The sequence below is a fragment of the Etheostoma spectabile genome, chromosome 10, assembly GCF_008692095.1.
Source record: "Etheostoma spectabile isolate EspeVRDwgs_2016 chromosome 10, UIUC_Espe_1.0, whole genome shotgun sequence".
Taxonomy (NCBI): Eukaryota; Metazoa; Chordata; class Actinopteri; order Perciformes; family Percidae; genus Etheostoma; species Etheostoma spectabile.
The window spans coordinates 3,733,320-3,745,833 of NC_045742.1; the positions used below are offsets into that span (position 1 = coordinate 3,733,320).

Below are 12,514 nucleotides of genomic sequence, written 5' to 3' on the forward strand. Positions count from 1 at the left end.
TTTCATCCGCCAAGGCAGAGAGGGAGGAAAAAACCCGGGGACCCCGACTCAACTTATTTTTAAATTTAGTTTCACGTTTTTTTTTGGAATTTTTGGTCAATAAAACTTTATAGGAAAATTATACCCAATGTTTGAGTTAGAAAGGCAAAATTGGAATTATTTTGCTAAAAAAAAGGGAAAAGTGTTTATGGGTAACCCAAAGACTGGGGAATATGCAAATTTACTCCTACTATTTCAACAACCAATGGTTTTTTTTAAATGCTATAAAATTGAATAAAACGCCCCAAAATTTAAAGAAATAGAGATTTACTTTCCAAAGAGCGTTGTGGTGGATCAATCATGTTTTTTGGGGAATTATAAAGAAAAATTTGATATAGGGAAGGGTTTATTTTACCCCAAGACAAATGAGGGTTAACTGATTTCACCAAACAGAGCTAAATTTACAGTGTAGAAAACAACCATAAAACACCAAACAGGTTGGTCTGCGTCCCCGTACCCGAGGCTGAGTGAGTCCTCCCGGGGAAATTAGCAGGCCCTCCATCCCCTCGGAAGGAGGGCAACCCCGGGGCTCCACTCTTCAAGGCTCGCTTTTCAAAGGTCAGGATTTGCTTTATGGATTGCACTGACCGGTCCTCCCCTTACACATGAGTTACCCTCCCTTTTTTATCTGTCTTTGCTGTGCCCTCCACGAGATCGCTCTAAAAAAGGCCCGGCCCCTGGCGTGTGAAGAATCAATCAACTTTTGAATTTCCCTTTTTTTTCATAAAGGGCCCTTTTGGGGATTCCCCCCTTCCCTTTTATGCCTACCCTAATTTTTGGAAATTAGGAAAAATTAAAAAACAACTTCCTTAAAATTTCCTTTAGTTTTTTTTGTCCAGACTGTAATATTTTGCAAGAAAACCCGGATTTCTAATGTTTTCCCCCCTTTTCAAGACTAGATTTGGGTTTAAAAAAAAAAAAAACCAAAAAAACCCTATACTACCTCTATAGGGTTGGGAAAATTGAGGAAAAATTTTTCATTTTTTTGTGTACATGCAGATGAAAGGGGCAGTACCGGCGGTAAAAAACCCCTTGGATGAGGGCCCTTTTAGAAGTGTTCAAAACAAACAACTTCCCCTTTTTAAAAGTTTAGCCCTTTGCTGCCAAAATGGGAAAGGGGTGCCCACATTATTTTTTTTTTGCTAGGCCCCGCCAAGTCCCCCCTTCAAAAGCATTTTACAAAAGGGAAGGGCCCCGGGTCCCTGCTTTCAGGGGCGGTCCTAAACCCCCGTCCCTTTGGGTTTTTCCCCAAAAAACCAAACGAGGTGAAGCCTAAACCCAAAAAAAACGAGCTGCTGTTGAAAAACCGGGCCTAGTAGGAAAAAAAAATGGCAAACTGGATCTTGTCCCCCAGATTCCCAGACAGATAACACATTCACATGCTGCCCCCCCTCTTCTCCTACCGTCATTTGGAAATGCCTGTTCCCGATTGGCTGGAAGATGTTTTGTTGCTCATGCGAGCCTTTCTGTTTGTTTTCCATTTACATAGCCAGGGATTTTTGTTAGATATTTGCTGTATTTGACAAAAAGTGTATTGAATCAACATCACTTACTATAACTTTAACTTCACTAGCAAGACTTAAAACTTTAGATTTTGTTTGAAAAAAACAGACTGCTACAGACATTACTCGCTAACATTCTCCCTCTTTCAGCCTTACTTTCTCTTCTTCCACTTATGTCTTATATGCAGGTGTTATGTAAAATTTTCAGACTAATGTAGAGGAAATTATGTCTAAAATAAGCCCCTGAGGCCTGTCGAAATTGACTCACTTCCAGTGTGTTCCTAACCTTTTTTCCTCCAGAGGTGAGAGGGTCATCAGTGCTTTTGGTTTTGTAAAGCATATCCTGGCGTTTTGTAATGGGAAAATACATGTAACCAATGATTTTCGTATTAATATTCATAATAATATCTTCAATGCCTCTCAGAGTATTTGGTTCCTGTATCTGTCCTCAGTGTGATCTCTTTGTAGGAGACAACTGGATATGTTATGACTTTGCATTTTCCCACCAAGGATAGATGACGTGGAGCCTGACCAGAAACAGTTGCCTAGAACGGTGTTTATCATAGCAGGCCCCAGGTCGAGACCAGAGCCTATCCAAGAGACAAGATGTCCTTTTTTAACTAAGATAGAATGACCGGTCAAGACACTTGGACACACGAGGGACAGATTCAGAAATACGTAAGAGCTCCAACTGTCTGCCTAGGTCCACTGATTGTATGTTTGAGATTAAACTGGTTTCCAAACAAGGGTTGGTTTTCTCTGGGGGCACTGCATATAAAGAAGTGTTTTACTGATTGTATTTACCAGAATTGGTGGTGTCACTTGTTACTCTGTTTCATTGTGAACTGCCTTTCTCCGTCATTTTTGTTTTGATGTTCTCTCGGAAAATAATTAAACTCTTTCACGAATATCCAAACTTTTAATCCAGTCTACAGCCTGTGTTTTATTTTTGTTTCAACAAGGTCTCTTCTTCACAACAAATTCCTCCTCGCTGAACAGAACTTCCACAACAGTTTTCACAAAAAATAACCCTAGGGATTCTTCAATATTGATGGTACTGGTTTGGTAAACACCTGAGGAACATGAACCTTTCCTGTATCAGTCTGATATCGTGCTAGTATGTCCAGAGTTTACCTGGAGAGGGGGTAAAGCTGATGAATGAGGTTTGTGACGGTTAGAGCACTTTAACCCTCTGGAACCGAGAGGGAAACCAGCACCTCTGATTCATATTTTAATCATTTAATAACCATGAAAGACAGAAACCTACCGACTTTTGCAGCTAACAGCTAACAAGCTAGAGGTGACGGAGGTCTCTTCCGGGTCTTTCTAGCCTCTACAGGTGATTTTCTATCCAGCCTGGAACTTGTGCCTTTTTTCAGGGTCGTTGAGCATTAAATCCAAACCGTTACATCCAGGATTTATCCACTTAATGTCCATAATTCATCACGTTTTCGCTTATTTCTGCCGCTAGCTGCCTGCTCCGTGTCTGCGTGCCGTGACTGTCGTTTGTTTACGGAAGTGAAGGAACGCAGTATGCCCATATATGGGCAACAGCGACTCCCAAAGAGTGGGAAAGATAGTAATCCGCCAAGTCAAACTAGTCTAATTGGATCAAAGATGTTATCTAGCAGACAATATAGATATCTACTGTTTTACAGAGGAGAATGGCGTCACTGGTTTGAGATTTGCTATTATTTGGCCTTTTCTGAAGAAATCTAAATAGTTTGTGCTTTAAATGAGTTATGTTTATTTTTGCACATAGAAGAACTGTTTTAGACAACACAAACGCTTGTGTAGCATTGTTGTGGGTGTAACATTAATACATATGCCATTATTATGTTGATGTAAATGTCATGAGGAAAAAAAGCCTTTTGGATTTTTGAGAAAATGTAAGTATTTTGTCAACTGTATAAGTTGATTATTTCTTCTCAGTGTGACTCCCAAATCATATGAGAAATGTTTTACAGTTCAGATTGGCTTAGCTTGTACTGCTCTGTGTGTTATGTCAATACATATCTGTGAGATTCATGTTCCGTTTTATTTATTTATCTTCAAGGTCCTACAACCATTTTTAACATTCAAGTGACCTCACTGCAACCCAAATATTCTAATAACCCAGTTTGTCCTGAAGAAAAATGATGTTCATACCTTGACTGTCAACAGGGTTGATGTTATTTTTCAAGCTACAAGAAAATAAAACCAGACGGACAATGAACTGTAAAAATGGCCTTAGGTCTCAGCTTGAATGGACATAACACTCCTGGTTGAACAACTGTGTCAGAAAATATCTGGTTCTTTGATAAATCTGTGGACATGACAACTGAAGCAGAGACGTCAAATATGACGCCTTACTTTCAGAAAGAAAATGCAGTAGATGTTTTTTTGTTTTTTTTGAAACAGCAGGCATCATAACTGGTCTTATTAGTAGCAGAAGTGTGACGGTGCAGAATGAAGGAGGACCTAAAAGAAGAGCAGGAGCAGGAGGGAGCTTCAAAAGGCTTCATTGGCTCAAACACAGAAAACATAACACAACTCAGGAAGCGCAGGATAAAAAAATAACATCCAAAAACAAACATCCAAAAATAAAAAAATAAACCAAGGACAAAAACAACAACCGGGAAAACTCACGGGGAAGATCAACAACGCCGACAGGACAAAAGGATCAGACAAGAGACGAGGGACGCACAGACCTTAAATACACAAGGTAACTAGGTAACGAGGTAACGAGGTAACGGTAACGAGGTAACGAGAGGCAGGTGACAAGAGGGCAGGGAAGCAGGTAGAAAACATCAGGTGATCACAAGAGCGGGAAGACACAGGAAGTAGAACTACAGACAGGACAAGACAAAAAACCAGACTTCAAAATAAAACAGGAAACAGAACATAGAGACACTCAGGGGGACACAAGACAAGACCAACAACACAAGACCGGGGAGAAAAGACACAAACACAAGACAGGATTAAAAAAAAAATGAGGAAAAGAATCCAAAACAAAAACCCCAAACCACAACAAGAAGTCCAGTGTTACTACCTCAACGATGAGCAGCGAGCCAACGTGCATAATTTGAGTCGTTCATTTACTGTAATAATTTACTTTGTGCTTTTCCTACTGTAATATATAAAATGTCTTCTGTCTTCTGAAAAGTACACAAACCATGAAGGAATATTGCAGCATAAATTTTATTATTTTTGTTAATTTTACGATTGCATGATAGTGACTTCCAACTATATTGATTTGGTCAATATACTGTTTAACTAGTAGTACCCAAATAACTACACACAGTCTGAAATAGCAGTCTTATAATTTATTGTCCATTAATGCGTCTCTCCAAGTGACATGACATGATTTCACAACGCGCTGTTCCACTCCTCCAACAATTTGGGATAAAAGAAAACAAGCAAACAAAAATAATAACAATATTAATAAACTAATGCATTGACTCCTACCAGAACAGTAGTAGCATTAATATACTTATAATCCTCAAGTATAGTAGATAGATAGATAGATAGATAGATAGATGTTATTGATCCCAAAAAAATGGGAGATTATAGTGTTACAGCAGTACATAAATAAAACAGCAAAACAAATACTATGCATAATAAAACAGCAAAACAAATACTATACATAATAAAACAGCAAAACAAATACTGATACAACATGAGTGCATGTATAGGGCATGAGCATGTGTGTGTAATTCAGGCCTGTGTGTAATGTGTGTAATATCAACAGAGTGTAAATTGTAATTTCCCCTTTGTGGGATTAATAAAGTAGACATTATCATTATTATTAATTTATTCATGAGCAAGAATGCTACCAGACGAACATTCTGTCGGAACACAGAGTTCTGTGACATCACAGTTGTGTTGGGACCCAGCAGAGTCTCTTATCAGATTGCAGTCTAGATCCCCACAGTGAACCAAGTGTCTCTAGCCTACTAGACTACAAGTGGTTACAACAAGAGAAAACTCTGACTTAACCGCAAGATCTCAAGCAGAAACGAGTGGAAGGGACAAAACAAGTGAAACATCTTATTCTGAAGCCTGAAACCAGGCAGGTGAGTCAGGTTGAATGCACTTTACTGATTAGCAATAAGTTACTTTAGGGTGTCAGATAATGTAATAATGTTAAAAGGTGATTATTTTTTTAATTAAGGGGTAGTAAACAGAAGAAAAAAAGACACATGATGATGCATCAGCATACAAATTTGTTGCACTGTACTGTAATTGTTGTGTTGTACTACATTTGACTAAAGTTGGATTTAGTTCTCTAGTTTTCAACATAAAATATAATCCAACAACGATTGTCTAACCGTGTTGCACATGATTATATACTGAGGAGCCTAGTGTATACAACTGTTTGAATAAGTCTGCTTTAAACAAATTGCAAATTGTTCAAAATTCTGCTGCCAGACTTCTAACAGGTGCCCCTCGAAGGTCTCATATTACTCCTGTCTTGTTGGACCTCCACTGGCTCCCTGTAAAATTCAGGATTGATTTTAAGATTTTAGTGCTGACTTTCAGAGCCTTAAACGGTCAGGCCCCACATTACATCCTGGACCTTTTGAAGCCGTATTCCCCTGACCGCATTCTTCGGTCTTCTGGCCAGAACCTGCTTGCGGTCCCTAAGACCCGTTATAAGACCCGAGGGGACATGTCATTTCAGTCTGTTGCTCCCAGACTGTGGGACGGCCTTGCCCCTGTCCTTGCGTCTTGCAGACACTGTCGTCTCTTTTAAAAAAGATCTGAAAACATGTCTGTTTAAGAAGGCTTTTGGTTGATGGATGTTTGCTAGTGTCATTTTAATTTTATATATTTATATACATTTTATACTGCTTGTTTTTTACTTACTCTTTTGTACAGCACTTTGTGATTTTTATCTGAGAAAAGCGCTTTATAAATAAACTTTACTTACTTACTTACTTACTACAACTAATACTCTGAAGGACTATCTTTGCTCTCACAACCAGGATTGTGATAGTCTCATGATAACGAGACCTTGATAGGGTCCAATTGGCCACATTGTTTATAGATTTCTGACACAAATAAATTCTTTAAAAACCACAATCTTACATATAATATTAAGTTTGACTTTGAAACAATATATTCTGATAAATAATGAATGCATAAACACTGCTGCCTGTTCACCTTGATCTATTATTGACGTATATTTCAAGACACTATACAAACTGCACTCTATGAAGCATTAGTTATGTATCAGTAAATAAAGCTAAATGTTCCTAAATTATACATAAACACATATACATAAACACAGTTATTCATGTTTGATTGGTAACTAATAAGCTCATCTATAATGTGTTAAATGATTGTATTTTCATAATGTGTGATGGATTCACCAGCTCTAAATTAAGTATTACATCAATTACAAACCAGTTATTTAGGAGCTGTTCACAAGATCATTAAGATAGTGTATCCATGGTTACAAAACTATTTAGATGGACATTATGCATGTTTTTACACATTTAGACATGCACTTACGGTCAGTTAGTGTGTTAATATACTGTGTGTTTTATAAACACTTATTAATACTGTAATTCATGATTAATTCAGGTGTGTAGAAAGCGTTTACAAGCTGTTAGTTAAGTATTTTGTGTGAACTCATCTAAAGTCAGAACAATCTTTTACTTATGAAGAATTTATACTTTATTAATGATCTCGTGAACTATTAACAGCTTGTAAATTACTGGTTTGTAATTGATGTAATACTTAATTTAGAAATGTGAATCCATCATTCATAAAGTATGAAGCACATTGTACATTAATAAATGCATTATAGATGAGGTTATTAAAGAGAACAAAACATGTAACATTCTTTATGAATAACATACTAATGTTTAACAATGGATAATATGAAATGATTAATTCAATATTTAATGACACTTAACTTATAGTGTTAACACTATTTCTTTTTGGCACTGCTTACATTTTCTTTTCTCCATCAGAATACAACTTCAAGTACCATGGACAAAGAAACAGAGGACATGGAAGAGTTCACCCACGTCGTCGTGTCCGAGGTCGTCGAACAGGCCGCTGCCAACCTCGACGAGCTGAAGCAGGCGATCTGCCGCTGGCAAGCAGGGGAAGGCATCACGTCCGAGGACGACAAAAACAAAACCTCTGCTGGTTGTGTCACCCAACAGAAGGTGCGGCAACACCTGGATAGGTTTTTTACTAAGCGGCGAGCGTTTTCTGAACATAGTGGGGGCATCCTACAGGACAAAGAGGTCACCTGCCCCAACACTTTTCCAACCAGGTCTAAACAAAAAATAACGATACACTCCTCTTCTTGGACATCGTGCCAAAGCTGTCCGTATCCAGAGAGCCTGGCGAAGGAGGCAAAAGCAGCCAAAATGTTCATCTCCCAAGTGGTCGATGATCATCATCAGCAGTCCATTGAGTCACTGAGGAAACTTCACGCCACTGATTCCGCCAGCAAAACCGAGAAACCAGCTGGAAAGTCACTTTTCAAAAAGCTACAGTCAGCTTGGAAAAGACGTTTTGGCAGGAGGATGAGCGAGAAAGTCGAACAAGTTTCAGAGCAACATGTACACCAGGCCAGCCAGGACAGTGCAGCGTCTTCCAAACAAGACCTGAGATCCACCCGTTTGGAGCTGGTGGAGAAAGAAGAGGACTCTGTAGAGATGGAGGTGAGGAATCGAGCATCTTCAGCCTCCAGCAGCTCATCTCCATCAACCAATCAGGTAGATGATGACGCTCAGCCAGAGAGCCTTCTGCTGGTCGAAACTGCAACAATTTTTCAAAATGAGCTGAGGATTTGGAAATCCACAGAGTCTTGTGATGAGGTTCTGACGGCGGCTGAAGAAACTGAGGAGAAGGTATCTACCCCTGACTTGGCAGACAGCTGCTGTCAGGTCTTGCAGGAAACCTCCAGTCGTACTTCCATGGCCCAGACAGTTCAAGCCTTGCCTATTGAAGGCCAGGAAGAATATGAAAAGACTGAGACTAGTGGACAGACTACAGAAAGTCCTCAAAACCAAAAGATCTCAGAGAAAGAGGCAGAAGATTTCATAGAAAACGAGGACGTCTGGATCCCTGAGACAGGATCAAGCTTCAGACTCTCCACCACGCCAGTGGAGAGCAGCATAGCTTCTTTCTGTTCGAGCACAACCCCAGCCATGTTTGAGGTAGCGAACATGGATGACAGCCAAAGTGAAGTTTGGAGGATCAGTTCAACTTCACACCAGTGAGAGTCTTCTTCTGTTTCGAGCACAACCCAGCCTGTTGAGTGGAACATGATGCAGCCAAATAATTGAGACATTCATAGGACAAGTCTGATTTGATCAAAGCGAAAGTCGTCACGAGACATTATCAAAACGTGAAGCTGGAACGCTTTGGTGTAAAGCAGCGTAAAAAGCTTCCGACATTTTCAGATTTTCATAATGTTCAGAAAGAGCAGGATGAAGCTCCCGCTGAGCACCACATGTATTTTGGTCTACAGCAATTATTTGCTAAACCCCTTGAAGTAAAACCTTCAGAGGCTGACAATGACCTGGTCATGACAATATATTCACCTCCAGAAATATCAGGAGAGAACGGACATTCTGTATTTACACAGGAGGAAAATGAAGCAGCAGCAGACACGCAGCTAGTCCTGGATTCTTCCACAATTTTAGCCATAATAAGGAGATTCTTCCAGAGTCTCAGTGAAGAGTGAGTTATTCATATCTCCCCTGGTAGTCTAGTAGATACTTGAATACATTTACGACATATGTGTGCATTTTTTCCCCCATGTTTAACCTTTTGTTTCTGTTTGTTTGTAGGCAATGGAGGGAAGTAAGCGAAGGTGTTTACAATCAAGATGTGAAGGAGCAGCTGATTTACATGTGCATGGATGTGCTGAGCTTCATCTCAGACTCGGTCATTAAAATCTTCTTACAGTCAACGTGCCAGTTGTCCGCCACACCTGGGACCTTAACTCTGTGGAGACCCTTGTCCTCGAAGCAGTTGATGGAGTTTTTCGACAACAACTTTCAGAGTAGTTTGGAAAGCTCCTTCAGTCAGGCTCTCTGTGAAATAACTGGTGCTGACACATCTGCAAGGATTTTGCACAAATTCACAGAGGCGATAGTGGAAGAGGTCACTGAAGAGGTTACTTCTGCCTTATCAGTGGCCATACAAGGCCGTCCATCATTGGATGGAAGACCCTCCAGTGCCCCTGTAACTGCCAGCTGCCAGATGTCAAAGGACAGAGTAGCTAAGAAGACTTTGGCAGGAGCTATTGCAACTATGAAATCCATTCTCACAGGACGAGGCACCGCAGTCAAGAGAAGGATTCAGACAAAGAGCGGTTTAGATCCTGACGTTAAAGAGGTGTCCACCAAGAAAAAAGAGTCACGATGGAAGAGGCTTTTCAGTCGAAGGCAGAGAAAAGTTCTGTCTTTTGCAACGGACGATTTGAATGGAGCTGCCAGATCAGCCAGTGCTGACTCGGCATCTATGCACACTCTAGAGAAACAACAGCTTTCTTGGTTTACTCGAGAGTCCTCCATGTCCTCTCCCAGTGCTGCCCTGAAGACAGACCCGTGGCCCACTCCGCTAGAGCTGGTAGACTACATGGAGGTTGAGGGCATGACACCAGAAGATTTTATCTCATCTCTGTTTCAATTCCTCGAGGATGAACCTTTGTCCGACTTGGCATCTATGCAAACTCTGGAGAAACAACAGCTTTCTTGGGTTCCTCAAGAGTCCTCCACGTCCTCTCCCAGTGCTGCCCTGAAGACAGACCTGTGGTCCACTCCGCTAGAGTTGGTAGACTACATGGAGGTTGAGGACATGACACCAGAAGATTTTGTCTCATCTCTGTTACAAGAAGAGAAGACCGCTTCTTCTCAGTCTCCGTCCGATGACTCTGGTGACGAGGAAACCGTCATTCAGATCTCTGCCAGCCAGTGTCTCAGTGCCAACGAAACCAAGGCAACGGAGAGAAACGGCCTCTGCTGCTTTTTCTGCAACATATTCTCAAAGGTAAGGATGCATTTACATGGACATTTATAATCGGTGCGACCACATCAAAAGAAAGAACAGATTTGACCAGATCCAATGAGGTTCAGTGGCCTGAGAAAGTTTACACATCCATGCTAAAGTTGATTAAAAAGAGGAATATTACAACATCTTTTGGAAATTGATCTTAATGCCTTAATTCAAAAGAATTTGGAAAATACAACCTTTTAAGGACACCAATTTTCTCATAAATAAACGTTCTTCCTCAAAATACATGGGCAGAAGTATACACCCCCTATGTTGAATTCCAATAGAAGCAGGCAGAGTTTTTTTATTAAAGGCCAGTTATTTCATGGATCAGGATACTATGCATCCTGATCCATGAAATCCCTAGGTATGATGAAGGATATGTGATGATGTGGGGGGGGCTATTTTAATTTTAACACAGGGGGGTGTATACTTATGCGTATGTATAATGTATGTGCGTATGTATAATTTAACACAGGGGGGTGTATACTTATGCCAGCTGTATTTTAAGAAGAACATTTATTTATTTACAATACATTATTCATTCACAAAGAAAATCTGTGTCCTTTTTTTTTAACAAACGTTAGCATGGATGTATAAACTTTCTCAAGCCACTGTAAGATGTCAGATGTCACATAGAATAGATCAGCGTAGACACTATGAAGGCTTCACGATAAACTGTCAACAACAGCTGGACTTTTTGTATGTTCTTGAATGTGTTTCATCCTTGTCTAAGACCCCAGATCTTCATTTTCTTATGTTACTGATCTAAAAGCATAATCCTTATATTTCAAAATGTGTTCTTCTTTGTGCCTCTCTGCGTCGTGACTGTTGAACTTAGTTGTCTTTGACTTAGAGACATCCCTTCTCTGTCATATTTTTGTAGCTGTAGCCTTTTAATTTACTGTTGTGTTGATGTGTTGTTTCTTTATCACGTAAAAAACAGAAAAAGAAGAAGAAGGAGGAGGAGGAGAAGAAGGAGAAGAAGACAAAGACTCCTTTGTGGATGCAGCTCTTTTGCTCCCCCCTTCCCTTTTAAATAAGCATTAAAGGTTTCAGCTGCAGACCGTGTTATTTAGGGATTTTCTCTTAATGCTGTGCATCGTAAATCACATTACTACACTACTCTAACAACAGAAACCCAGCCATAATATTTTGATCCATGTAGTTCATAACTGGACTAAATGGAAGAAACCATTTAGCTATGTAGACAACTTACTTTTATGGTAGAAGCACAAATATCTAGGAAAAATGACCCTAACATCACAGAGATGGGGACTCGAGTTTGAGACTCGGCCTCGAGTCACACTTAAGTCTCACACAGTGACTTCAAATTTAACGCTAGACTCATCCTTAAGAGACTTAAGACTCGACTTGGACTCTAAATTAGAGCCCGACCGATAAAGGATTTTTACGGCCAATACCTTAACGAACATTTGATTATTAAAAAATCTGATACATCGACCTATATATATTAAAATAAATTCAGAAATGCATTACAAAATATGTAATGCATCCCTAATATTAGTTATTTGTAGTTATTTAGAGTTCTCAGTAAAATAATATGATAATAATTTGTTTTATTGTTACAACAGTACATCAAAATATATTAAAGTTCTGATAAATAAAATGTATAAAAATACAAACTTTAGTTGTGAATCTTAAAGTCTTTTGAACAAAAACACAATAACAAAAAAAGACAACCAGTGTGGCATACAGGGACGTTGTAGAGCGTCCTCTGGTCGACAGACTGTGCAACGTCAACACTCATAACATGGTTGACAGTCTGTTTTTATTTTTTAAATATTCATTTATCAGAATCATTTATTTGTCATTTTGAATAATTCTCATGCATGAATATTTTAAAAAAATTGAATCGGCCATTATACATGCTGATACTGATAGAGCGGAAAATGCCTAATATATTGGTCAGGCTCTACTCAAGATGTTTAAGGAAACATCTGATG

The 12,514-nt window shown here is 39.5% G+C and overlaps 1 protein-coding gene across 1 annotated transcript; it reads left to right on the forward strand.

Annotated features, from left to right (window-relative positions):
* Window positions 1-5,395: 5,395 nt before the first annotated feature.
* On the forward strand, window positions 5,396-11,586 carry LOC116697296 (uncharacterized). Its single transcript, XM_032528636.1, has 4 exons — window positions 5,396-5,596; window positions 7,502-9,230; window positions 9,341-10,544; window positions 11,500-11,586. The coding sequence occupies exons 2-4, from the start codon at window positions 9,001-9,003 to the stop codon at window positions 11,584-11,586; spliced, it is 1,521 nt and encodes a 506-aa protein (XP_032384527.1). The 5' UTR covers window positions 5,396-5,596; window positions 7,502-9,000.
* Window positions 11,587-12,514: the final 928 nt, after the last annotated feature.

Excerpts from the sequence above, each read along its gene's own strand:
- LOC116697296 (XM_032528636.1), top strand. The coding sequence starts at position 9,001 with ATGTATTTTGGTCTACAGCAATTATTTGCTAAACCCCTTGAAGTAAAA. Across the intron at positions 9,231-9,340 it reads TTCCAGAGTCTCAGTGAAGA|GCAATGGAGGGAAGTAAGCG; the intron begins GTGAGTTATTCA and ends GTTTGTTTGTAG. Across the intron at positions 10,545-11,499 it reads TCTGCAACATATTCTCAAAG|AAGAAGAAGGAGGAGGAGGA; the intron begins GTAAGGATGCAT and ends AAACAGAAAAAG.